This window comes from Fusarium falciforme, chromosome 8 (assembly GCF_026873545.1).
Source record: "Fusarium falciforme chromosome 8, complete sequence".
NCBI lineage: Eukaryota > Fungi > Ascomycota > Sordariomycetes > Hypocreales > Nectriaceae > Fusarium > Fusarium falciforme.
The window spans coordinates 2,203,165-2,229,770 of NC_070551.1; the positions used below are offsets into that span (position 1 = coordinate 2,203,165).

Below are 26,606 nucleotides of genomic sequence, written 5' to 3' on the forward strand. Positions count from 1 at the left end.
GACAGCAGACAGGCTGTCATCCCGCGTCTGACTCCAACGGGCAAGGAAGAGCACGGCACGGCAAGCCATGGCAGAGGCAAATGGCTTTTCTCACTCGGCAGCAGCGCATGTTCTTGTCGTGATACATGACATCTGGGATCAGCAAAGGATACGAGAAGCACATGATGACGACGACAGGTAGCACCCATCCATCTAGAACACCCGCAGAAAAAGAAGAAGGCCCGGTTTAAAAGAGAAAATCTGGCTCTGCTGATGGAACCTTGAGCCATGTTTAGTGCATGATTACCGAGAATAGCGGGCTGGGTTTAGGGGGCTCCGGCCTGGGACGGGGACGGCGGGGAGCGGGAGACGGGATCACAGGTTATTTTTAGGAAGGGAGAACCGACAACACGAGGTCACGTGTCGGGCCACCCAATCGAATTTGGCACAGGTGTCAGCCATCCGTGGAGATGAGATGGCCACACACACGCAACCCGGCCCCAGCTCGCGAACATGCCAGCCAGCCAGCACCTCACGCAGGAAACTCTGTCTGACTTGCCTGCGGTCGCTTGCTTGGTCACAGGCATGCGATCGTGGTGGTCATTACTCATGGACTTGGTGAGAGCTTGATGAGGGGAAGGCTGCAACTCAAAAAGTATGATAGAGCTGTAGAGAAATGATGGATACGCTCAGATAAATAAACCTCGATCAGGGGTTGCCGTGTCAGACAGAGCTGAACGCTTATTGTTGTTTTCTTTTTTTTTTTTTTCTCTCTCAGCTGTCTGCCAGTCTCGACCAGGCTGTGCTACCACACTCGTGGGAGGCCAGCGCCACTGAGGCCCTGTGAGAAACCGCTCCGGACCGCTGACGTCCACTGGAAAAAACGGCCGGGGCCCCCTCCCAAAAAGGAGACGCTGGTCGAAGTCAATCGAGGTACGTACCCTTCCGGGCAGTGCTTTGGTGCAACGGCGAGCCTATGAAAACGCAGGACGGGAAACAACCCCTGTCTCGCTCCTTCATTCAGGATGGGCTGTCCGGGTCTCCTGCTGGGCCAACACGACGCCAGCGCTTTCCCTTGTTCATCCTCCGCTCCTCCCTCATCACGCTCCCTGTCCGCTTGCTTTTCTTGCTCAGGCTGCCTGTCCTCTCGCTTTTCTCTTCTGTATTCTTCTCGAGATTCACCCATTCCAGCGTTTTGGAGGTCAACGGCAACCACCATCATAGCTTGGTTGTCTCTCACTTTGCTATTTTACTACACTCGCTTCGCCATTCGCATACCACTCGCTTTTCGTGCTGTCGACTTGGATCACCCGTTTTTGCTTGTCTCGCATCATTCTCATTCTTGTGACACGGCATCACGATCCATAACAACGGCATCATCATCATTTCGACACTCCATCATCGAAGCTAGTAAACCTCTATCGAGAGTGCTGTGACTACGACCGCTGTAGCCACTTCCCCGAAACCACCTCGGCTCCCTTTTTCTCTTGACAAATCCATCCACATCGCCCATCATGCGTCCCGCCTCGGGCCTCGTCCAGCTGGCCGTCTGCGTCTCATCTCTCGCTCCCCTGACTGCAGCATGGCCTGACTGGTTCCTCCAATCCGACTCGATCGTCGTTGCTAGAGATGTGGTTCGGCAAGAGCGTACGTCAGCACCCTTGCACCCGAGCAAATTAGACACTAACCCGTCACAGTGCCACAGGAGACCGGCTTCCTCGAGCCTCGTGCGGACGAAGAGTCCACAACCCAGGAAGAGGCCACCAAGACTGGCAAGGAGGTCAAGACGACAAACCTCAACACCGCCAAGGTCGAAACGGGAACAGATGACTCGGAATCCGACAAGACCAACACCGACGAGGAAACTTCGGCAACTGGAAAAGAGACCGGCAAGAAGGGAGAGACGGGAAAGACCAACACCAAGGATGCTAAGCCCACCCGAACCAGCTTCTCCTTTGATGTTGCCGCTGGCGGTGTGAACATGCAAACTCCTGAGACCTTGTACCAGCCCACGCCTCTGTACAAGATTGGTGACTATGCCACCTTTGGCTGGAACTATACCTCGCTCAAGGGCACTCCCACTGCCATCGACGTGCTCGTCAGTTGCTCTGCCAATGCTGAGACATATACTCTCGCTGCCAACACGACCTTTGAGAAGAACCCTTCTTACACCTGGGACACGGGCAAGCAAGCCAACGATGTCAACGCTCCCCTTGTTGTTGGCCTGTACACTCTCATCATCAAGGACTCTGATATGGGTATCAGCGATGTCCCCGACCCAGGCTATCTCTCGGTTGCCAGGACCTTCCAGTTCGGCATGTACACCCCCCGGGACTATGTTCCATACAGCGAGTGGACTTGCGATGTTTGCAACAGCGCACCTGGTCTCACCCATGGCGGCATTGCTGTGGTTTTGTCCATGACTCTGGTCACGATTGCCTCATTCACCTGGTTCGTCACCGGCCTCGGTCTGCAATAATCAGCTTGTATTCGCGCTTGGTTTGGAGTTAGTTTTTCGGGTTCACGTATTCATTCGGCGGGCAAGCATCGAACGGGCATAATTATGCACCCTTTTCACATTGGAAATGCTATTCAGAAGCTTCTGGGGAGGGCGTTAGTAGAGGGATGTTTTTAAGGTGAAGGTACCGCTCAAGGACGGGAAAAACTCCAATTTGGATGCTTCATGATCTGATCGCCACAGAGTAAATCATGTAATGATTCTATATACATCTTAATCTCGTCGGTCTTTAGGATTACCGAACGAAACAGTTTGTTTTCAAGGAAATATTTTACAATTTGGCATAGGTATTAAGTCGTCGTCATTGCCCCATCATTGTGCTGTGATCTGACATGGAACTACTGTATGAGGCTTGGGCTTCAATTGAAGATGGTTCATGGGGTGCATGTTAACGTTAGTCTACTTGTGGGTATATGGTTGTTTATGTCGGCATGGAACAATGTGTCGTTAAATGTTTGGCAACTCCCAACCAACCTTGTCACTTTCATCATGACTTGATATGGAGTTTGCATCTTACACCATCCGTAGCTGGAATCCAGCTCCCCTCTCTTCCCGATCCCGCCCCTGAAAGATGCCAGTAAAGTCGACATCGCCCAGAGACGCGGCCTGGCCGCGCACAGGCGCATGTGGCTCCTGTCGCCGACGCCGCTCCTGACCGGCCTTGCTTGGAAACGTGGGGAACATGCTCTCGGGCTTGGGCTTCGGGTCTTGACGGAAGTATTCGTGCTGGAGCATCTCACGCGCCGTCGGCCTGCGGTCCGGGTCCAGTGATAAAAGGTCGGCCAGTAGACCGGCGCCGGCCGAGGTGAGGCCCGGGAAGCGGGCGCGAACGACGGAGCCGGATGCGGCAGCCGTTTTGGGGAGGCGGAGGGTTCGGGCGTTTGGCAGACGACGGAAGCCTGGCCAGGATTCATCTGTGGGAACGCCGCAGAGTTCAAAGATGCGCGAGACCTGGTCGACTTCGTTTTTGCCTTGGAGAAGGGGCTCACGGGTGAGAAGCTCGCCAAAGATGCACCCGACACTCCACATGTCGACGGCGGCGCCGTAGGATTTTGCGCCGAGGAGGAGCTCCGGGGCGCGGTACCAGAGAGTGACGACGAGCTGGGTGAGCTTGGGTGGGGGGTCGCCGACGTAGCGGGCCATGCCAAAGTCGGCGATCCTGAGCTGGCCCCGGTTGTTGAGGAGGAGGTTGGACGTCTTGAGATCGCGGTGGAGGATCCAGTTGTCATGGAGGTAGGCGATACCCGAGGTGAGCTGGAGGAGGAGGCGCTTGACCTCGGAGGAGAGGAAGGGCTCGGGCATGTCTTCGAGGATGCTCTTGAGGTCATGCTCGACAAACTCGAGGACGAGGAAGAGGGAACTGCGAGGTGGGTTTGTTAGTTGTGATGTCTCGACGGTTGGAGAGGGCGCGTACTTGTCTGGTCGTGATACATCGTCTCCCACGACAACCTCCACCATGGACATAATATTGCGATGCTGGCAATCCTTCAAAATTTGGATCTCACGCAATCCCGTAACCGGCAGGCCATTCCGATCTGCTGGATCTAGCTTCAACCGCTTCAGCGCGACAACCTTGCCGGTAGCCTTGTCTGTCGCCCGCGCAACCCACCCATAGGTTCCCTCCTCGATATCGTTCAGCTTCTCGTAGTTCTCGACGCTCCGGCACTTGGACCAGCCACCGGTAGGAAATCGCAGCAGTTTCGCGGGGGGTTGTTTCTCGTTGGCGCCAGCACCGGGCTCGGGCGTGATCCTCCGTCGCTTTGAGGGCCGGTCATCGTCGACGTCGAGCGAGGTTCTGGCTGCTGCGGCCTGCGCTTGCTTCTCTGCCTCAAGCTTGCGGGCCTTTTCTGCCTTTTTGCGTCGCTTCTCCTCCTTGAGTTTGGCGTCGAGACGGGCGTCTTCTTCGGTGTCTGCCCACCGCGACTTGCTTGACATGACGGGTTGTGGAGCGCGTGAGTGATCGATGGGGCAACGTAAAAGAGGCTGTCTTTAATTATTCCAAGATTCGAAGCTGAATGAGGCGATCGATTCGTGTGTTGTTGCGTGTAAAGAGTTGGGGCTGCTCAAGCTTTCCCTGCGAGCTCGGGGAATTTGTCTTATCTTATCAGCAGCGGCTGTTCAACTCCAAGAAAAGCATCGTCATTGGCGCTTGACATGTGCTTGCCGGCGCCTTCTCAATGAGACCCTCACCAAAACTCTGCACAATTGACAGGCCCCGAAGATGATGAGACCACTCAGCGCTCGACCGCTTACGAGGCTCGGCGGAAGTCGTTGGGTGCAGCGGCCTGGCTTTGGAGCTGCTAGAAGCTTCTCATCGAGTATTCGACGGTGTCAAAGCGAGGGTGAGGGAGAGAGGAAGTGGTCTACGCCTCTAGCCAAGCAGCTCTTTGAGGCCATCTCTGTAAGAATGTCGGATCTCAATTATATAAACCAGGCTGACATCGTAGACAACCGGCCCTGTTCCTCTGGCGAGCTACATGCGCATGTGCTTGACGGGCGATCTTGGAGGCTACTACACCGGAGCCATTGGCGAAGGACGGGATCAGTTTGGAGCAAAGGGCGATTTTGTGACATCACCAGAGATATCTCAGATCTTTGGGGAGCTCATTGGTATCTGGTTTCTCGCTGAATGGATCAGCCAAGGTCGACCCAAGCAAGGCGTGCAGCTCATCGAGGTTGGGCCCGGCCGAGGTACTCTTATGGACGACATGCTTCGGGTGAGTGGTTGCTTGTGTCATGTTCTCAAGAAGAGCTACTGATATGTGTCCAGACGATCCAGAGGTTTCCTGCAATGTCTAACAGCATTGACGCCATCTATATGGTCGAGGCGAGTCGCGAGTTGAGAGACGCTCAGAAGCAGCTTCTCTGCGGTCCGGATGCTTCATCATCAGAGTCCAAGGCTGGCTTCCATAGCCCGAGCAAGTATAACGGGAAGCAGATTGTCTGGACTGACACCATCAAGTCCATTCCCATCGGTGAATATTTCTACTATTTTGCAAACAACTCCACTGACACATCAATGTAGAACCTGACAAGACGCCCTTCATCATCGCCCACGAGTTCTTTGACGCCCTCCCCATCCACAGCTTCCAGTCAGCTCCAGCCCCTCCACCACAAAGCAAGCCCTCCGCCTCTCCTCAACCACAGCAGCCGTCACACGACACCAAGCCCACCATGGAGTGGTGCGAGATGATGGTATCGCCAACTCCTCCCGGCGCAACCCACGCCGACCTCGGCACGCCCAAGTCGGAGCAGCATGAGCCTCCCCCCGAGTTCCAGCTCATCCTCTCCTCGGGAACCACGCGGCACTCACGCTTCCTCCCCGAGTCTTCGCCCCGGTACCGCAAGCTCAAGAACGTCCCGGACTCGGTCATCGAGGTGTGCCCAGATGCCTCCATCTACGCCACCGACTTTGCCGCTCGCATCGGCGGCTCTCCTCAGCATCCCAAGCCCAAGCCGAGCGGCGCCGCCCTCATCCTCGACTACGGCACCTCTGATACCATCCCCATCAACTCTCTCCGTGGCATCCGCCAGCACCGTCGCGTGAGCCCCTTTTCCGCACCCGGTCTCGTCGACCTGAGCGCCGACGTCGACTTTACTGCCATTGCCGAGGTAGCCACCTTGGCGAGCGAGGGCGTTGAGGTCCACGGTCCCATCAACCAGGGAGATTTCCTTGAGCTGATGGGCATTCGTGAGCGTGCCGAGATGTTGACCAAGGCCCCTGGCGTCGACAAGGAGACTGCTGGCAAGATTGATGGAGCGTGGAAGAGACTTGTTGACAAGGGGCCTGATGGTATGGGCAAGCTCTACAAGGCTCTGGCTATTCTACCAGAGAACGATGGACGAAGACGACCTGTTGGATTTGGAGGCGATGTCAATGCTTAGACATGACGGATCAGCCAAGATATCGGCCATAAACGGTGTCTCAAGAGGCAGAAAGATGACACATGTACTATCGTGTAAACCCACCAAAATCGGTATGGATTGTATAGGTACTCAGGGAGTCGTGTAAAATTCAGGTTCTATCCTTTCACTATGTAACACGTCACGCAACCCAGCCCATACAAGATAACGATGGAGAAAAGAGAGAGAGCAAAAAGCACAAAAACTTCCGATTCATTCACCAGTCCCAGAATTGTTGCCCATCACATAGGTACCTACTTGTATACAAAGATGCGCCAGCTGTCAGTCATGCGCAATCTTGTCCCTTGCCCCTACGGCTTCTTTTATTTGCCTTTTACAAGCTTCGCGTCCTCGTCGTCACTTCCATCATCAGAAAACTTGTCTCCGTCCTCGCCAATAGCAAAGATGGTCTCGTTTTCTAGTGACTCGCGAGGAGCTGTGCGAGTGTTTCGTTGTTGGCTGGCACTTTGTGACGAGCCAGAGAACGACAGGCCGTTGGAAGCCTGAGAGTTGTTCTGGGGCTTGCCCAACTGAGCCTCCTCATCGTCTGAATCTTCTCCGGGGACACCAATGTCGCCAATCTCAAAGTTGCCGTCATCGTCCTGGGCGATCTCGTCACTCATGGCGAAGCGGCGGTTGTTGGCAGTAGGTCTCCAGAGGTAAGCGATCCAGGCAACGTCGGCCAAGTATACAATGTTCAACCAGCCATCAAGGACGAACCATCGCGTCTTCCAGTGGAAGGGGACAAAGTCAGGATCGCTGGAGGAGGCAAAGGTGAAGCTGTTGAAGAAGAAGAATCCAAAGATGACCAGGACGCTGATGAGGATGGCCCACCAAAGCTTCCTGTACATGGCCTCTTTGGCGTGCTGCTTTCGCTCACGAAGGTCCTTAAGAGTGAAGTTGAGAGAGTTGAGCGTCCACACATAGAAGGCAGTGAGTGTGCCAGCCAGGGGGAGCACAATCAGGAGGATAAAGGGGCCTGGAGTATGTCAGCAAAATGGTCCAGGAAAGGCCAAGGATAAGTTCTTACCTGCGGTCTCAGGAGTGATGGAGAGGTTGGTGATGGAGTATACCAGTCCAAACAAGAAGTGTGCAGCGGCAAGCCATCGGACCCAAATCATGGTTCTACCAAGTGTGGGCTTCACCACGCCATAGCCCATACAGACGATGAGCAGCAGGAAGAAGGAAAACGAGTTTCGGGCCGCATTGAGAACTCCAACAACAGTAAGTAGAACCTTGGACCCAATGTTGGCGCCATTGCGATTTTGGTAGTCTAAGTCGGGTCAGCACAAGCGAGTCAACCCCTGGATCAGGGTACAGACCATAGAAACCCCAAGTCATGAGCATCTCGAGGACCAAAAAGATCAAGATAGCCGTAATGTAGTTTTGCACAGCCACTAGGATATGTCAGCGTAAGGGTCAGCGCAATGGTCAAAAGACGCGCTTACAGATGTCATGACGGTGCTGATAATACAAGAAACCCCAGAAGACGGCGATCAGAGCATAAAGGATGGTCATTCCACCATAGAAGGGCAACTTGGGAATTTGAGTGGCCTGAAGCTCGCCATATGCGTTGCGGTACTCGACGACGGCATCGTATCTCTCGGTGTTGTACTTGCCCGTCAAGACACAGTAGTAACCGGTCTTCTTGATGGCATAGTTGATCGGGGTGGCCTTGTTGAGGTGGACAGCCTTGGTGAGGATCAAGGTCGATGACCTCTTGTCGGCGTCGGGGGCGAGGATAAACTTGCCCTTGTCGGTCTCGTTACAGAAGTTTTGCTTGATCAGATCGTCCCTGCAGACTCCAAATCGCTAAATGGATACGTCAGATGGGAGCCGAGACTGGGGGGTATTTGCGCGAATGCTCACGTTGGCGGGGTTATCGGGATCCTGTACTCCAACGAGGCCCCTGTCCTTCCACTCGAATATCACCAAGCTGGCAATCGGATCTTTGTCGTTAGACTGGCTGGTGTTGAGGAACTTGGTGAGGATGAAGGGATCGACGGGTCCGCCCCATGAGCTTCGGCTATACATGCCTGGTCTATGTTAGATCGAATTGCGCGATGAATTTGATTTATATAGCTTACCGGTGCAGAACTCCTGGTAACCATCTTTCTCGCTCTAATGACCATTAGCAACTTGCGCCCGAGGATCCGATCGACAGCACCGTACCAGTCCAACCTCGTAGGCTTGGGCAGTCCAAAGGGACATGCCCAGCACGAGCAGTCCCGTGAGGAACCTCATGTTCGATATATCGTCGTCGTTGTTGCGGCGGAAGCTTCGGGACAAGTAGTGGGGAGATAGGAGAGTGTGATGTTGGATGATGGTCGAGGCGAGGACAGGACAGAGAGGGAGAGCTAGGGAGCTTCGAGACGGATGTTTAAGTGGTGGCGTCGCAGCTTCTACAATTTATGGAGCATGTCGAGCCGGCCAAAAGGGATCCTTCTGCGCGACGGGGGAGGTCCTAAAGACAAAAGAATTCGATGAATATATCGAAAGTAAAAAGGTGTCGATTCTCGACTCGTATGTAGAAGACGCAGGTATTAGAGAAAGAGGGAGCCTCGCGGTTTGAAGGGAGCAAGATACCCTGGTATCCACGTATACGTAATTGGCCGCCCGTGATGCCAGGTCAGCAGCGGCGGCAGGAGAAACCGTGGGCTCCTGCCTTATCATTGGCTGGCCGATGGCGCCAGTCGTCCCGATAACGATAAGCCCCAGGTACCATGGTTAGCATGGCGCATCATTCGCGATGCGAAATTCATCTTTATAGCTTCATCAACGGCAGATCATCCTCTTGACTTGGTAGTTTTGGATTAACGCAACGATGGGTAAAGGAACAGACAAGCTTTATGTGAGCGCTTTCATCATCTCATTGCGATAGTTACATTCGCTAACTCCAATTGCACTCCAGATCACCCATTCAGAATGGTCTTCTTCTGACGCCTTCTCCGCCAGCGTCGGCGCTGGAGCTTCCTCTCGCAACCAACACAGCAACGCCTCCTTCCGTCGCCTCCCCTTCAACTTTTGCGCCGCCAGTCTTCAGCCCTTCAAGAACCCCGTATGCACACCCGACGGCACCATCTTCGATGTTGAGGTCATCGGTGCCTGGCTTGACAAGCACCCTAACCAGAACCCCGTCAACGGCGAGCCCCTACAGAAGAAGGACCTGATCCGTCTCAACTTTGCTCGAAACTCGGAGTCAGACTCGCTCGGAGCTGGTCTCAGCGATGGAAAGGGCGACCTGATCGACCCCGTCACATATAAGGTCTTTACCGACAACACACACATCGTCGCGATCCGCCATGGCACTTCCGCCAACGTCTTTGCTTGGGATACGGTCGAGCGCATGAATATCAAGGCCAAGATGTGGGTTGACCTTGTGAGCGACGAGGAGTTTACACGCGCCGACATCATTACCCTCCAAGACCCTCAGAACGCGGCCAGTCGCAACTTGGATCAGTTCAAGTATCTGAAGGATGGCCACGAGGCGCAACTGACCAAGGACCAAGAGGAAGAGCGAAAGGCCGGAAACATCAACTCCAACGCACTGGGAAGCATGGGCGACAAGGTCTTGCGCGCAAAGGCGGCGGTGGACAAGGCGCGCAAGGCCCGAGAGCAAGGTGGCGACGTTAACCGCAGCTCAACAGCTTTGTCCAAGCCCACTGCCGGTACCACCACCGTGGCCAGGCAGAATATGATCAAGGACAAGAAACTGGCAGCCAACTCGGCTGCTTACACTACAGGAAAGGCTGCGGCCAGTTTCACGAGCACAGGGCTAACGCCTGAGACGAGTGGCGAGAGGGCTCTCCTCACGGATGAAGAGTACATGCTCAAGCCGAAGCGCGTCAAGACGACAGGCTATGCCAGAATAGAAACAAACTTGGGCGACCTCACCATCGAGCTGTATCCAGAGTTTGCGCCCAAGGCTGTATGGAACTTTATAAGGTTGTCGCAGACGGGCTTTTACAAGGGCGTGGCTTTTCATCGAAACATCCCCAACTTTATGATTCAGGGCGGCGATCCTTCAGGGACAGGTCGAGGAGGGCAAAGTATCTGGAACAAGTACTTTGACGACGAGTTTGAGGGTCCCCATACTCACAACGCTCGAGGAACAAGTGAGTTATTCCCATTAGCTTGTCTCTTGCATGAAGCTAACGGAGTCTCTAGTCTCAATGGCCAACAAGGGCAAAAATACAAACTCGAGCCAATTCTTCATTACATACAAGCCGACACCTCATCTAGACCGCAAACACACCGTCTTTGGCCGCGTCGTCGCCAATCTCGATGTCCTCTCCAAGATGGAGGACGTTCCTACCGACGGTTCTAACCGACCACTCAACAAGATCGTCATCAAGGACATTGTCGTCTTTCACGATCCATTCGCCGAGTTTCAAACGCAAAAGAAGGAGCAGGAGCGCCAGACCAAGGAACAGGAGGAGATCCGCCTAAGGGGTGGCACTGACGATGACAAGACGACCTGGACCGGCAAGCGGATACGGAACGATGGAACCATTGAGTCTGCCGGTGCCAAAGAAAGCGTTGGAAAGTATCTCCAGGCCGCGGTACAGCAAAACACATCAACAGCAAACGAGGCAGACCTGGACGATGTTGATACATGGGAGGAGCCTGCACGCAAAAAGATCAAGGGGAGAGGCTTCGGAAACTTTGACAACTGGTAAACAAGGATATCGACACCCATTCTTTCAAGGATTTGCATTATATTGTCTTTAAAAACTCGAGTATGTCTGTCCAAAGTCTTCTCATCTTTCAGAGATTGTTGCTAAAGGGACAGAGCGACGGCGTCTAGTGTGAATACCCAACGTCTAGTCGTATATGTTCGTGTGACAGCAATGCGAAACTATAGAACATAATAGGAAGGGCCCTTAATTATATGTGTGCCGAGCTGATGGGCTGTGCGATGGATGGCAAGTCAAACCATGGCAGGTAGGGCTCCGATTCCGACAGCTGGAAGCTCATCTAACAGCGCCGTGCTGAGCGTAGGTGGCGCAACCTTCTCCTGCAACAGTCCTGCGACGACTCGTGCCTGTTCAAGGGCGGTCTCTTTGTGGATGACTTGCAGTCTATCGATGGCGTACTGTCTCGTCTCAGGGGTGCAGGCCGACGACATGCCAACGACGTACAGGGGCCAGACAATAGTGTGGTTGGCCCCTGCGAGGCTCATGAAACGCTCTGCATTATCGCTCTGAGCTTTGGACCGCGTCGGATCGAATAGCGGTAGACACCCCGAGGCGCCGGTCGTCGGCTCTGATTTGGACCTGGCTTGCGCTTCATGTGTAAGGGGGGCAAGTAGAGCCCGGCAGATCTGCTTCTTCGCAGGAACTGCCACCGCATACCCTTCTCCCCCAAGATTCTGCACATCCCGAATGCTAACAACACCGAGATGTTGAGGAACGCTGGCTACAATCGCCTTTCCAAGCATGTCTAGCAGTGTGATCGATTTGGCAAGCGACTTGCGATGGCAATCTGAGAGCGCGTATAAATCATCTTCTCCAATAGCTAAGCAGAGCTGCTCGATCATCGTTTCGGCCAGAAGTATCCGTATACCCCGGGCAACGTTCCATGTGGTAGATTCAATAAGTCCCTGATAGACATGGCATGTCTCTCCGAGGACCCGAACATCCGGTTGCGTCAGCTGGACATGATGGTACTTCCATGATTCCGGTAAATCGGAGAAAATGGAAGCGAGCCCCTCATCGGCGCTAGACACCGTGTCCACGATCTCGTCTAGAGTTACGAGCTTGCCCATCTTGATGTCGTACCGAACCTGCAGTGCCCTGTAGATGGGTTCTGCGACCAGCCACGCCGGACCGCCGGACTGATATGCAGGGGGGATCTCTCGCCGGAGGTCTATCAAAGTCTGCGGCATTGGAAGACCACTCTGAATGCAACTGATGAGGACAGTATGGCAGAGCATGAGGAACATGCGAACACCTGCTTTGGTTTGAAACTGCCCAGGGCCTCTCATGCGTGCCAGGGCTGCAGCACCACTTACATGATCCTGCCATGCTCGCATCGTGTGCGGGTTATATCCAGAGATGAACTCATAGGTGCCGAGGATCAAGACAGCCAGCATAGTAGTGTCTTTTACCGCCTCAACCGGGTCGCGAAGGGCGTCGTGAGTTAGCTTGAGGGCAATGGCATAGCTCTGCTGAGCTCGGGTCCTTGTCTCGGAACAACCAGTAACTTGAGATAGCCCTACGAGACCAACAGCTGTCATGCTGACAGTCACTGGATCGACTTGAGCTTGGTTCGAGTCTGGGGGCTTCCATACGTCGTACATGAAGGCATAATTCTGAGACCATCCATAATCCGCCGTCACGTAGCGAGAAAAGAAGAAGGCAGTTCCCTGTTCTTGAAGCTCACAGGACAAAGCGTCACCCAAGAGGGCTTGATCCGAAGAAAGGTCATTGCCATCATCCAGACTCTCAGTTGAAGACTCGGAGGCTGATGGACTAGGATTGTTTGTCAGGGCTGAGAGGACCGGAGCCCGACACCGAGCGGTAGATTTCCGGGATCGCTTTGCCGGAGCCTTGGAAGCGGGAGCGGACGCAGGGCCGGACAGGGAACCTGATTCGGACACGAAAACTGGGGATGCCTTGGACAAGGATTTGGTGGAGGAAGACATGGGCCCTGTGGAGGACAGGGGTATCGGAGATGTCGACGTTTGACTTTGGGCGGTGGGCTGTGTCTTTTTCCCAGCAACGGGTCGAGAACGTGTCTTGGCGGCCTTGTTGATAACATGAGAGCTCTCATCTCGGAACATGAGATCGACGAGGTTGCGGTAGCCCGGGCAGGCCTGATTTCGCTTCTCACATTGCCCACAGGAGGGTTCTTTCTGGTCACACTTGATAAAGAGAATTGTAATGTTAGCACGGACGTGGGCCAGCAGGCTGTGAGAGAAATGTAACTCTAGAGGTAGGGAATCAACTGGGCAGCGGTGGTGGGCTAACTCACGCGGATCTTGCGGAGGCGGCAGTTTGAACAGCCCCCTGAGGGCTTCCCGCAGTAAACCATGGCGACAGACAAACGAGGCGTCGCCTCGCGGGGCAGCTGAGATCGGATCGGATGGGTGAGAAAGTAAGACTGGCTAGTATTTGCGAGGCCAAGTCTCGGGGGATAGAAAAAGACAGAGGGAAGAGACTCTGTCAAGTCTGTAGCATGATGGACGTTGATTGGTGGTGGTTGGTTGTCTAGACCTCTCTACCTGCTGTAGATTTTTCTTGGCTCAGGTCTGCAAGCCTGAAAGCGGTAACAGTGAGAACCAACGAGTTCCTAGTTGGGGAAAATGATGAGAAAAGCAGGCTATCAGCCAGGGTGTTCGGCGTCGTGGATGCGGGAAAGGAAGTTCTAGAAGGTGGTGTAGACCACGTAGTTCTATAAGATAACGTTATAGAACATAATCGAACTTAATTTGTCAATCGCCAAAAGACCTCAACGAGAGTGAAGAAAACGAATGGCGAGAGTTGGCGTTCATGAGTCGACGGTTGTAAAGATGGGAAGTGATGAATAAGATTAAATACGTACTTGCACGGAGAACCAGCCCTGTAAGGACAAAACAAAAATCCCCAGGGCCACCTGTCTGTCCCAAGACGATCAGATGTGCCATGGATGTGGTGCAACTTTGTTGGTTGTGCAGCAAGGCGCAAGCATGGCTGTGCGGACGACTTCGCTCATGGCCATGCATCAGGAAGCTAACAGCAGCCCAATCCACGGTCCTTGATCAACAGCAGGGGTCCACCTCGATAGGAAGCAGAAACCTAGCGCCGTTGAAAAAGGTCCATGAGCTGAATCAACGGTAGGTTCCGCAGCACCCGTTGTACCCGCCCTGGTCGGCCGACGAGAAACAAAACAGCCGAAGGACGCAGCCCTACGCTACGTTGGAGATACATTAGTCAGTTAGTTAGATTGAGAAGGATGGTGGGATACACACACTGCCATCTGAGCCAGCTCCGAGGAGGAGGAGCGGAACCCTTGCTGCGGGACTGACGGGTCCTGCCTGGCCTGGCCTTCTCCAATGGATAGCTGTCAGGACGCGGAGGAATCGCCATATACCGAAGGCACCCCAGCAGTCTTTGGGCGAGATGGGCCCATAACCCCAAGTTTGACTCAAGGGCCGTGATCTACGCAGCCTCTCTGTTTGTTGGTTGTGATGGAGGAGGAGAAACTTGAAGGAAGAGGAAGGGGCGGTGCTTCATTGCGTGGAAGGATGGGAAGGCGTCTCCCCCGTCTTTGGAGCTGCCTAGTTTAATGCAGCTCAACGGTTGCCATGTGCCGAAACAGCCCAACAGAAATGGCTTCAGACCCGAGGCTACGGGAAATACGGAATACGGATATAAGCCTAGTCGAAACGTTGCTAGTAATGGGCGGTGCACGTTTCAAACATCATGTAAATCATTGTGGCTGTATCTGGGTCTATAACGTTATCCAACAACACCCATTTCCTATCTCTCTGCTTGTCTTCACCTCCATTCTCTCTGTCTTCCACTATTTCCTCTCTCTATCCCCTTCACTTTGGTCCTCCAACAGTGATTGTCAACACCTTGGGCCTCTCGTCATTCAAGAATCCAGACTGATCAACTCCATCGGTCGCACCAACATCGTCATAAGGAAACGCATATCCCCTCCCCTCAATGGTCACCTCATGACAAACTCGAGAGTAGTGGTTTGACCTTACACTCTCGTCTGCGTAGTAAGCCTCCACCCGCTCTCCCTCCGGCTGCCGGCCGTTGCGGGCCAGCGTCCCCCGGTTGAGTGCCGCCGCGAGCCGGGCCCCGACGTTGAGCTGCGCCGCCGACACTCCCTCCCCGGCGGCAAACGGCCCCGTGCTGCACGACAGAATGTCCCGCGTTGACGGCTTGGAGAAGGAAAAGGTCAACTTGTCCTTGCCCACATTGCTAAACACCAGCTTGCCGTCACGCACACGACCCTTGACGTCTCCCCAGTCGAACTGTGTGTTGATCACCAGATCTTCCTTTTCGTACCGGGCCCATGCTGCGTCCACCGAGGGAGCAAAGTAGCCCTCCAGCAGACCCGGGTGAAGCTCCTTCCCTGCGTTGGGGCTCAAGGCTCGTATGTTCTTCCCAGCCTTTGACTTGACGATGAGCTTCTCCCAGCCCGCGCCGTCCTTTGTGGCCTGACGCTGCAGGCCGGCGCACACATCTTCAAGGCCCTTCTTAGGCATGCCTGGGATTTGTGTGACCTTTCCGGCCTCGTTCTCGAGCTTCAGCGCGATCGGGAGGCTCACAAAATCTACATATGACACATTGACGAACAACTGGAAATCATTGAAGGTAAACTCGCAGAAACCCCAGTCGGCATCAAAGTTGGGATCGGTCGGGTTCATCACCGACGGCTCCACTATAGCCGGCCCCGGGTTGAGCAGGAATGTAAGCGGTTTGCCTTTGCAGAACCAGATCCGGGCCCCATACATGCGCGGGATCCGGATCTTGCGCCGCGACCCGGGCCCGCCGATCGGGATCCCATGGTCCGCTCCGACGGGCTGCAGGATCTCGGAGGGTGACGCCGGCTGGTGCAACGTCTGACCGTCGGCGAGGAGCACAGCGACGCCTTTGTCATTTCGGCCCGTGATATGTGCAAAGAGTTCCGGTGAGTCGGTTTGGTTCTCAAGAACAATGTCTAAAAATTCCGGAGAGGGCATGGTAGGCGAACTGCTATCCAACTTCTATGAGCTGGTGGCAAGTATCTGGGAATGTGATGAGCTCGCTGCCAACGAATCGTCCCCTCACCACCTTTATACCCATTCCATCCATGGACCTGGAAACCCCTCCTTTCCCGGCCCTGTCCAGCTGTCTGCCCTGGTCTAGGCCCAGTTTTGTTGGACACCGAGCCGTTCAGCTCCTGCGGCCTGTTTCAACTACGTCAGATGTCACTGGTTCCAAGTTTTCCCTTACATTAGATCCATATAGCTCAGCCAGCCTCAGCACCTCAATTCCAAGACAAGCTAAATGTGTGGCGTTGAACATAAGCAGGCTCGGCCAATACTCTTGTCTCGGAGGTTTGGGTTTGGGTTTGACATGTTTCTCTCAATTGCAAACTACCCTCTACAACTTGCTTCATAGCCACCTATCCTCTTCAACCCAATTCTTGAACAACCATTGCCGCTTTCTCACAGCAGATGCCAACCGGCTTTCAGAGAGAAAAGAGTACAGATGCTTACAGAAGCCAGCACAATATCTCTTTCAATTGTAGCTCCTCGACTTCCGTGGCTCGTAGCATTGTTTTCATCTTGCCTATCCTTCTTTTCTGAGGTCTCGTCGTCAATAAAGAAGCGCCCACCAGACGAAGCATTCCGCTCCGTCACATCAGGAACTGCGCATACTGTCGAGCCTTTTGTTTTTAATCCCGAACATTTTTGTCTCGAACCCTCCTGGTGTTCGGGTTCTGATGAGTTAAAGTAGGCCTTGACATAACTGACGGTGACTGTTGCGTCCTCGGTTGGCGGTCCCCCTGACCACCATTGATTGCCATTGCTCCAATGCTGAAGAATGAGATGACCACCAGCCGATGGCATATTTCCCCCCTCCATTCGAGCGAGAAGTTTGCTGTCGGCGTAGAACAGAACCCGGTCTGGTGTGTAGTCAAATCGGTACTCGTGAAAGGCATCCGTTGGGTCGAAATCCAAGTTGACTCTCTTGTAAGTTCCAGTTTTACTAGCATCATACCCAGCCTGTAACGACTGCGTCGAATGCACTACTAGGTTGACGGGATAGATGCCCTTGTCATGGTCAAACTCCCTTGAAAGGAACTCGGTGTCAATCTCCTGGGTGTCGTTGAAATACTAGTTCCCGTCAGCTGCAAATGCCCATCCCTAGGATCGGGTCAAATCTACCCAGAAGAACGCAGCACATGTTCCGTTGGTCGGTGTCAACTTCATACCGGCCCGGAATGAGCCCCAGTGAAGGTCCTGTCTCTCGGTGTCCAGTTCACTCCCCGAGATGGCGCCATGGTCATCGATGACACTACCCACAAGGAGGTGGAGGCCAGCTTCTTCGTCCTGTCGACCTTTCATTTCTGTTATGCGAGTTCGAATATTCTCGGGCTTGAAAGCCTTGCCGTAATCGCCTCGGCCATCCTCAGCAGAGACAGTAAACTGTTGCCGTACCCAATCGTTGTTCTGTGAGATGGTAGGGAGGCGAGTGAAGTCGGTCTCCAGGTAGTCTGTGAAGAAGATGGGTTGCTGGTTGTCAAGATCTACAATTGAATATCCACACTCGCAGATGCCAGAAACGAGTTGACTCGCTGCAACAAGAAGGATCGCTGGATACCACATGGTGAGTGGGCACAGGAATGATAAACAAAGATCAAGCAGGTCTAGTCAATCCGAAGGCAGAGGCTGGCGCTGGCCTTCTGTCAAAATTGAATCCCTCTCAGAGCTAGAAGTTGAAGGCAAAGAGTGTTCCAGTCATGGACTTGAAGAGAGGAGCAAGACATGAATCCCTGCCTAGGAGGGCAACTTCCTGTGAGGTTGAGCGACTTAAGGCGACTCTACTAACTTACTTCTAGGCCTCGGTAGTACCTGCCTACACCAGAGCCTTCAAGATTGGGAAGGGCATGTAAATTAGGGCCTTGAGAAAAGGCAGGCAAGAGCACCCTACCTTAGTTACATTAGCTATTGTTGGAGGGCGGAGGTCTAGCAAGCTGCGTTACATAGAGGAGCTCTGTTCTCTCCAGCACTGCTGGAGCTTCACGAGGCACTAAGATCGGCCAGTGCCTGTATTATGCCATCTTCAGGTTGTCTGTTACTGCCCGCACGGCTACAACCTCCCTTTGGCACGCCTCGTCCTCATTGAACATAGCATTCATACATCACAAGACAAATATCGAAGCGGGTCATGTTTGACAGGTGCTGATTATTCAAGCAAACACTAATCATCTATGCCTACACGAGCGAATGGGCCAGCCTCCTCTCGACGGTGCGGTGCTGGGCGACCGGTCCCTGTCCACGGATACTCAGCTGTGTCCCAGTCCATGCCGCTCTCGCTGCACATGGTCGCAAAACAAAAGCAATCTGTATATCGAACAAGGTATCTGAAAGACAAGGCAAGAAAAGGAAAAGGAAAAGGAAAAAAGATGAAAAGGTTAAAGGTTAACAGTGAAGAAGAGAAGAGAAGAATGAATATCGTAGCCAGATCAAAACAAGACCAGAGCAGAACCAAGCCAAGCCTTCAGGTCGCGAGCCGAAAAAGAAAGACCAGCAGACATTAAAAACAATAAAGGTGCCTTAGCATATAGAACAGAGGAAGTAGAAGGCGACACCAGCCATTCTTGGACCAGCCAATCATCCTGCCATCGCAGTTCATTAGCATGCGCTGTCACTGCGCAAATGATCCAGTTCCCTCTGTCCGGGGCGCAAGCCCAATGTCAAAACCGTTTCCCGATCCCCGTCCTTGACCCCCGCCCGATTAATGCCGTTTGACCCTTTGAAATCATGCTGAGGAAAAAGAGAGACGAAGAAAGGGCACCAAATGTGCCCACCAACAGACCTGCAATAGATTTTGGACATTGCGATTACCCGCCCTGTCTCGGGTATCGCCAAGGAGATAATGAAATAACCGTAGGAAATAGATGTGCAAGGAGAGATGACGAGTCCAACCCCCTCCTGAGCCCTTCGCGCCGGAAACGAGGAAGTCGGAGAGAACGATGAAAACCAAACCGGACCAGACCAGACCAGACCAAAAGAATAACAGAGAGGTATATGCGTAGGAGACAAGGAAAAGCCCAACCCAGCCATGGGCGTACAAAGGAAATGTCGTTTCAGTCATCGCCGATTAGTTTTAGTACACGCTGTCCTCGTCCGCCCCCTGGGAGGTCATAGACGGGGTGCTGACATTCGAGGAAGCTTCAGGGTCGTCGACATAGCCAACGAGGGCCTGAGAATGCAATTTCAAAGACTCGCCCATGAGTCGTGTAATACTGCAAAAGACGTTAGCACTTGGACAGTCACAAATATTGACAACGAACGGACTTACCCCCAAACAACAACTTCGTCAAGTATGGAGCCCCAAAGTCGTGCCACAACTGCACTCAGTTGAGACATGTAGTTCTCATCAATCTCCTTGATCAAGAGCTGACGAATCTTGTTGTACATGGCCAGTTCCTCCTGGGTCGCGGGCTCCTCGTCATGTTCCAGGCGATACAGCCACAACGACAGGATGATCATCAGATCCATCCCGCAGAGCGCGTGCTCCACACTCCAGTTGGTCGGCGATACACGCGCGATCCATCGAACTCCTTGGGAGACGACTGTTTCGAGGCAGTTGTAGCACTCCTCGATGGCCTTGATCATCTCACTCGAACGCTTCACGCGATCCCGAGCGTGTGTCATTGCTGCGGCAACCTCATAGGGGTCATGGTAACGCAGTGCTTCTTGCACCGCCTTCAGGTCAACTTCGAGACGGGCGCGGGCGTTGCGGTACATGGCTCTAGCGTTGAAGATCAAGGGATGGCCCTTGTGGGGGGCGCTGATGGGAACCGGAAAGGCCTCGGGTTCGCACTTGTCGACAGACTTTTCCCAAGTCTCCAATGCCAGTCGCAGCTTGTACTCGGTAACCACGTCTTGAAGGGCCTCGGGGCTGCGCTTATGGTACCAAACCTCGAGGAAGAGAGCATTGATCATGACGCGTGTTCCGAACGTGCTGTATCGGAGAGTCTCGCCCTGGAAGAGGTTGTCGTGTGCCTCCATAAAGGTCACAGTAGTCGACGCCTTGAGGTGTTCTTGCCATGTCGCCTCGTCTGAAACTTGCAAGTTCCACAGCGTCTCAGTAGAGGGAAGTTGAAGGTCCTCGAACTCGCTGAAGCTGATAGCTGGAGTGTGGTTGTAGGTCAGGGTTAGCAGACCAAAGAAGATGTAGACGGCGTAGTATGTACGACGGCAACCCTCGTCCTCAACCCACTCAGCGCGCGTTGGCTTGGCTGTACCGCGAGCTTCCTGGCGAAGTTTGAGCTCATACCTGTTGCCAGCGACCATGTTGGCAAGGAGACTCTTAATTGAGCACGTCCATTCAAGACCCTTGGGGTCACCACTCCAGCTGGCGAACACCATATTCAAGAGATTGCTCTGCATGGTCCACAGGGGGCACTTGCGAGAGCTGAAGTTCTCCTTACTCTGAAGGAACTGGTTAACAAGAACCTTGGAGCCGATGTGTAGCATGTAAGCCTGCTCTTGGTCAAAGGCGTAGAGGGCGCCGATGCTGAGGACTGCCAATAACAATGGTGGAGAGACCTTGGTAGGGTGGAAAGAAGCGGGATGTAGGAATGGCAGGTGGTGATGGAAGAGACCGAAATAAGTCGACAGATATCGGTTCAAAGAGCCCAGGCCAGGAAGACGGAAACCCTCGGGAATGGCGTGCTCGCTGTCAGCGCTGCGAATGTGATCCAAAATTGCGTTCCGTTCGTCATCCCCCATCACTTCGGGTGCCTTGTAACCGGACTTTGATGACTCTGAGACCCAGGGAGAAGGAGGGCCAGCGGCAGAGTTTGGTAATGAGTTGATCATTGACTGAAGTGCTGGCACAAGGCCGTTGCAGTTCTGTCCGCCGATGGGAGGAAGCTGGTTGGAGTTAGGTTGCAAGGTGGTTCCGCTGGCGAAAGATTGCTGAGATTCGAAGGATCCAGAAGTGCTCGAAGTGATAGAGTGCGCCTTGGGCTCGGTCACTGATTGGGACATGAAGCCGTCCCACTGAACTTGGGGCAATGCGATGGCGCCAGATGGGTATGTCACTGTGGACTCCATGACTGAGGAGCTGTGTGGGGAGTATGCCATGGACGGGCTATCCTCGTAGGAATGATCTTCGCGCATCGCGGCAGTGGCCTTGTGGTGTAGGTCTGCCACGAGCATGGCGGCGGCCTCTACATCAAAGATGCTGTCGGTGCCGGATTCCATCTGCTCTAGCGTCGAACTGTCGATGGCGATGGATGACTTTGCTGGTGTGCCGATAGCTCGAGTCTTGGGGCCGGCTCGGCGTTTGCCATCGCTGTGAAGGGGAATGCCGCCATCCTTGGCGTGGACAGTACGGTCGTGTCTCAGAAGAAGGTCGCGACGAACAAAGGTACTCCGGCACTTCATGCACTTAAAAGGACGCTCCTTGGTATCTACAGTATGGTTAGCGGATGGATGAGCGAGATAGTGTGAAGGAGGGGACGTGGGGTGATGGCTGGTACGAGGGGCGAGAGGGGGTGGCACATACGTGATCGTTCATGGCGACTGCGATGCTCGCTCCTGCTAAAGGCCCGGTTGCAGAACTGGCACTTGTATTTGCGCTCGGGTGCCAGCGAGGCCTTTCGCGAGGACGCTGTCGAGGCCGCGGGGGGCGGGAGGACTGCTACGCTTGCACCGGGCATCTCGACGAAGTCAAGTCGCGTTTCCGTGGGTGGATGGCGACAGAGGACGACGGCAAAGTTGCGCTCGGAAATCGGGCAATTAGGCTGGGCCCGACAGCACGATGGTTGAATATCGTCTGGTTCGTAGGTTGTTGCTCTCGCTCTCGCTCTCGACTGCTAGCTCCTCGCTTGCGCGGCGCTCCCGTGGGGTTTAAAGGGTGACTGCGGTGGGCTCGAGCGTAATGATGGTCATTGGATATGATTGTATGTTGATCATGGAAAGGCGGGATTGTGTGGATGGTATATATCTGAGGGCTCTGGATGGCCTTGTCGAAGCTGTACACCGGTCGGATGAGACGGGCGGATTGGTGCGGGATGATTGTTGAGAGGTGAGGTGGTGATGGGGGATGTAAGAAGGAGGGAAGAAAAGCGAGGAGAAGGCGCAGAATACTTAGAGGGGCGGACGGGAAAGAGAGGGGGGGAGAAATCCGGAGGGGAGAGTGACCCGGGAGTTGGGGGGCACTTATTTTCTGGGTGGGGAGGGGAGGAGGGGAACTTGGAAAACCAAGAAGAGGAAACCGCGAGGGAGGAAGGAGCGACCCAGGGAGGGAGAGAGGAGGGGTGGCTGAGAGAGTCACTTGCTGAGGCTGGGCACTCGTGCCAGCACAGCGAGCGCACAACTGGACTGGACAGCACAAAGCAACACCGAGCACCCCGCCAGACACCATCCATGGATGCTCGTCCAGATGGATGGCATGCCGCCCGCGTTGACCTGGGCTAGTGAGCACAGCACAAATGCAGCGCTATGCAGCAGCGCCCTTCAGCGCGCAATCAGCAGTGCCAGGCCGGCTGGCCCCTCCCTACCCCCCTGTAAGACCGGGCCCTTTGCCCTCTGGGGCGGAACGCAGCAAACGAGTGCGCTGCGCTGGGCTGCGACCAGATGGATCCACTGACACAGCAGCGGGGCCATTTCAGTGGAGGGGTGACGAGGGGCACCATTGCCGGTCCCTCTCAAGCCCTCAGCCTCTAATCCCTTTACGGACGTAGCGAGCAGCGTCTCAGCTTGTGGGCAAGGCGGACGAGTGACGAGGATGAAAATTCTGTCAGGAGAACCTGGCCTGAGAGCAGCCAACAGGCCCCGTCAATTAAAGCAGCACTGGCCGTTGGCCGAGACACGACGGCCGGCACGCGAGGTACGACAATTCGAGGTACGAGACACAAGTACATGCTCCCTCCCCTTCAGAGGTACTCTTGGGCATCGAGAGAGGCAGCAGATACTTGCAGTCAGCACTCTGCTCCTGCTTGAGAGTTCCTGCACCCGGTACAAGCCCTGACTCCGCCTTTTTTGCTTTCTTTGCGATTTCTTTCCTCCTTCAGTGGACACGATGGAGACCATGCCCGCCGATGAGGGTCCGGACGGGGAAGCGGTTTTGCTTGTTCTTGCAGGCCCTAACGCAAAGTTGCAGGCGCCGTCCCATTCGCAAAATCGTCGGTCAAAGGCAAAAGGCCGACTCTCTGCGAGTCTTTGAGTCGGTGACGGCCAGCAAAAGTCGGAGTCAATGTCGGTGTCGAGACACCTGGCCGGGCGGACAGGGAACGGCTCTCCACCGTGATCCGTCGAGTCCGCCTTAAAGGCTGGCGGTCCGAGGCCCACGGCCCACAAATCCACGGTCCAGAGAGTCCACGGGGACGAGAGAAGCCGGGGCTCATGGCAAGGGCAACCAGGAGACCAGGGGGTGCGCGAGGCCACGAAACAACCAGCGAGCAGTCACCGATGAGGCAGGGGTGGGAGCCAAACCAAGGAGCGTGGAGGACCAGAGGGCAAGGAACGAGGCACGAGACACCGCACATAATCACTGGCCACCACGATGACACAGCAAGAGGCGAGACGAGAACCGGTATCTTGCCGCCGCGCATCGGCCCAGAATCCAGAAGCAGCCAGATCTTGGGAACGTGATCGGAAAATCGTCAAATCTTCGAGGTCAGGCTTGTTGCGATCAGGCGGGGAAGCTCCAGAAAGCTCCAGCAATACATCACCGGGCCTGTCTGGTGAGGGGAGCTTCTGTTCTTGCTCTGGCCTTGCAACCTCGCACCCTACCCTGCTGTGCGGCTTCGACCTCCCAGCAGCACTGCTCTCTCCCTCCTCCACCACCACCAGCGCAATTCAGGTGTAGCGTCATGACACGGCCGCCTGTCAAGAGATCCCGTTCCCAGAGCACCGGCGCAAGGCCTTGGATCATGACCAGTCGTCAGCGCGCCTTGCATCCCGCGGCCCACTTGATGCGAATCTCCCCGGTCAAGCACGTCTATCCTGGTGGGGACGGGCTACACGGGGAGACTGGTGAGACTGTCCGGCCGGCCTCGCGTTGGGTCCCCCTGTCTGCCGGCACAATATGCACTGTACGCGTTCGCGGCTTGCGGCGTATCACTTGTGTCTACTGATGGAGCGCGCATAGTGTCAAGTTCCACATTTACACGGCTCGCCGCTTAGACCGACCTTGGGCCACTTTAATCTCCAGAATCGGGGGTAATTTCATCGACCTTTTTATATCACCAGCCTATGGATATATCACTGTGGATGGAACACTTGGACTTTTCAGCTTTTTCATGTGCCGTAGCCACCAAGGTTCGATTTATCAGTCCGTGGCACCCATGCATACGGTTCTGGAACATCGCTTCATCCAACCAAAGCAACGAAAACAGACACGGATGAGCCATGTCCCACGGGCCAGAGGAGGCCAAGTACGGATCATTTCCCCCCTTGGGTGAACATTCTTTGCAATCCAGGGAGACACCAATCGCCCATTATCGGTCGTTCCGTTTCCCACAAGATAGGGGTTCTCGATGGAAATGATATCTCCCGAGGGGAGCAAGGGATGAATCAAAGATTGCAAAAGCGACCAGAGTCTGGGCAGTGTGGCAAGCACTGGAGAGGTGCAAACGGGTCCCACAACGAGAAAATACATATGTATGACTCCGTCATTGAAGCTGCCATGGCATGAACGATAAATCTAGCCTGCGGGATCGACAGGAGCAGAAGCGATCATTGACGGGTCCATTCCAGGACAACGGCACTCCTCCGTTCGGCCTCACTTCTGACCGACAAGCTGAGATACGGTGAGAGATGAGCTCCGTTTCTGCCGTGTTTGCTGAGGGCTGCGTCTTGAGTGATCCATTCTCGTATCCACAACGCCAGGGGGCAAGCCACAGCGCAAGAGAGCCAGAGGAATGGCAGCGTTGGTAACGCTGGTCGAGGAGCACAACCGAACGTCCATCTCAGTCGTCAGCTCCAGGGCGACGGATTGCGAGCTAGAAGGGCTCATCTCGCTGTGGAAGAATGGAAACCTGGGAGATGCGCTACTGGAGCCCCTCCAAGGCGTCCGGCCCCCTCGGATCTGCAACCTATTTGTCCTTCTGATGCTGCCGTACCCCGCAACGGTCGGACGGCACTGGCGCCCGAAAGGATCCAACAGCGAAATCCACCCGGCGAGAAATGGAGGGGGATGTCGTCGTCTCGAGGAGGGAGGGCAATGAGGGGCTTCTATCCATCTGCAGTGAGATAACACCCGAGGGCCGAGCTTGTGGGGGAGCATGAAAACCACATGATTATGCCTGCACTGTTGCCGACAAAGACGCGCATCAACGGGCGAGATGTTTATCTGTCCGCAACTGGTAATCGGAATTAGCTCCAGGAGAGCGGGCCGGGTCGGGACGATGCATGCTGCGCTTCTTCCAACGGTATCATGAGTGTGTGAAGGTTTGGAAGGAGTTTGAAGCGACGCTCCAGGGCAAATTCCTCTCCGACCCTTGCGTTTGTAGAACCAAGGTTACGAGCTCGCCTCGCTGGTTGACTTTTAGATGATCCACGCCAACGGGGCTAGTCCATCTTGATGCTATAGCGGGCGGGTCCGCGGCACTCTCCCGGAGTAGGGAGCCATGGTTTGGGGCGTGCTCCACGTGGTGTCAAGACGATGGATGGTGGAGTGCATTCTCTGGCGTCCTTTTTCTCCTGCTCTTTTTGATTTCTGTCTTTTTTGAGTTGCTGTTGTTTTCTCTCCAGCCTTCTCGTAATACCGACTTCTGGCCATGCGTAAAGCGGTCAACGGGATGCAACCCTGGAATCCAAAACTTATGCGCGCAGCTGGGTTGTAATCGTACCGTGGCCTCAACAGTCTTGATCAAACTGCGCGTCCTGGACGAATTCGACGCACAATGGATCAGGGGAGCCACACCAGGAATGAGAGGAGGAAAGGGAAAACGACTGGCACAGTGTCAACACTGGGAGGTCAGGCTGGTTGGCCCTCCGATAGAGTGGGGGAAGCGAGTTACGAAACTACGCAACCTCAGGCAACCAGCCCGTCCAGAAAACGGGGAGATGAGTGCGAGATTGGGAGGACAAGGGGCCCAGCGGTCTCGACACGGAGCGCCTATCAGGAGATTAGCAGAGACAAGGCTGACAGCAACGTCCTCCCGTTAGGTGCTCGTTAGCGACTTGGTCGCCATGGCATTACGGCGTAAATTGCACCGTCCGCGGAAGATTCCCGGTCATGGATCTATTGAGATGCTGACTCATCGCAGGGTCCGTCCGGATTGAGCAAGGAATCAGGAGAGCATGGACGTGGAAGCGGACGTGGTGGTGGAGGGGCTGCGGGAATCGCACATCATCGCGATGAACGATGGGCACGACAAGCAACAGCACGTCACTTGAGGCTGCTGGCTGGACAATGGACTTGTCGTTGCATTATCACTTGCAGTCTGCAGGTCATTCGCCCTGCGAATTATAAAGACCTGAGTAGCTCAAGAAGAAGAGAAGAAAGGCGAGCGATCGGCGGTCCTCTGCACCGCT

At 54.6% G+C, this 26,606-nt stretch overlaps 7 protein-coding genes and 1 pseudogene across 8 annotated transcripts, besides 1 other annotated feature; 3 read left to right on the forward strand and 5 right to left on the reverse strand.

The window, feature by feature from the left end:
• Positions 1–1,493: 1,493 nt before the first annotated feature.
• NCS54_01050900 (Hypothetical protein) lies at positions 1,494–2,458 on the forward strand (the record flags this gene model as incomplete). Its single annotated transcript, XM_053155814.1, has 2 exons — positions 1,494–1,626; positions 1,677–2,458. 2 exons carry the CDS (start codon positions 1,494–1,496, stop codon positions 2,456–2,458), a joined length of 915 nt encoding a protein of 304 aa, XP_053011789.1.
• Positions 2,459–3,010: 552 nt separating this feature from the next.
• NCS54_01051000 (Protein kinase domain-containing protein) lies at positions 3,011–4,432 on the reverse strand (the record flags this gene model as incomplete). Its single annotated transcript, XM_053155815.1, has 1 exon — positions 3,011–4,432. The coding sequence occupies one exon, from the start codon at positions 4,430–4,432 to the stop codon at positions 3,011–3,013; it is 1,422 nt and encodes a 473-aa protein (XP_053011790.1).
• Positions 4,433–4,706: 274 nt separating this feature from the next.
• On the forward strand, positions 4,707–6,382 carry NCS54_01051100 (Protein arginine methyltransferase NDUFAF7; the record flags this gene model as incomplete). The annotated part of the gene is made up of 4 exons (XM_053155816.1): positions 4,707–4,898; positions 4,945–5,214; positions 5,268–5,472; positions 5,523–6,382. The coding sequence occupies exons 1-4, from the start codon at positions 4,719–4,721 to the stop codon at positions 6,380–6,382; spliced, it is 1,515 nt and encodes a 504-aa protein (XP_053011791.1). The 5' UTR covers positions 4,707–4,718.
• Positions 6,383–6,723: 341 nt separating this feature from the next.
• On the reverse strand, positions 6,724–8,644 carry NCS54_01051200 (Hypothetical protein; the record flags this gene model as incomplete). Its single annotated transcript, XM_053155817.1, has 7 exons — positions 6,724–7,379; positions 7,431–7,673; positions 7,723–7,797; positions 7,849–8,212; positions 8,270–8,436; positions 8,488–8,521; positions 8,573–8,644. 7 exons carry the CDS (start codon positions 8,642–8,644, stop codon positions 6,724–6,726), a joined length of 1,611 nt encoding a protein of 536 aa, XP_053011792.1.
• Positions 8,645–9,224: 580 nt separating this feature from the next.
• NCS54_01051300 (Peptidyl-prolyl cis-trans isomerase-like 2) lies at positions 9,225–11,079 on the forward strand (the record flags this gene model as incomplete). Its single annotated transcript, XM_053155818.1, has 3 exons — positions 9,225–9,251; positions 9,312–10,515; positions 10,568–11,079. 3 exons carry the CDS (start codon positions 9,225–9,227, stop codon positions 11,077–11,079), a joined length of 1,743 nt encoding a protein of 580 aa, XP_053011793.1.
• Positions 11,080–11,330: 251 nt separating this feature from the next.
• Positions 11,331–13,563, reverse strand: NCS54_01051400 (annotated as a pseudogene). The gene is made up of 2 exons: positions 13,376–13,563; positions 11,331–13,311 (listed from the first exon to the last, which is right to left on the reverse strand).
• Positions 11,331–13,563: a sequence feature.
• Positions 13,564–14,927: 1,364 nt separating this feature from the next.
• On the reverse strand, positions 14,928–17,711 carry NCS54_01051500 (GH16 domain-containing protein; the record flags this gene model as incomplete). The annotated part of the gene is made up of 4 exons (XM_053155819.1): positions 14,928–16,103; positions 16,196–16,286; positions 16,552–17,219; positions 17,271–17,711. The coding sequence occupies 4 exons, from the start codon at positions 17,709–17,711 to the stop codon at positions 14,928–14,930; spliced, it is 2,376 nt and encodes a 791-aa protein (XP_053011794.1).
• A 1,504-nt stretch (positions 17,712–19,215) lies between these two features.
• NCS54_01051600 (Hypothetical protein) lies at positions 19,216–21,781 on the reverse strand (the record flags this gene model as incomplete). Its single annotated transcript, XM_053155820.1, has 3 exons — positions 19,216–19,354; positions 19,411–21,532; positions 21,628–21,781. The coding sequence occupies 3 exons, from the start codon at positions 21,779–21,781 to the stop codon at positions 19,216–19,218; spliced, it is 2,415 nt and encodes an 804-aa protein (XP_053011795.1).
• Positions 21,782–26,606: the final 4,825 nt, after the last annotated feature.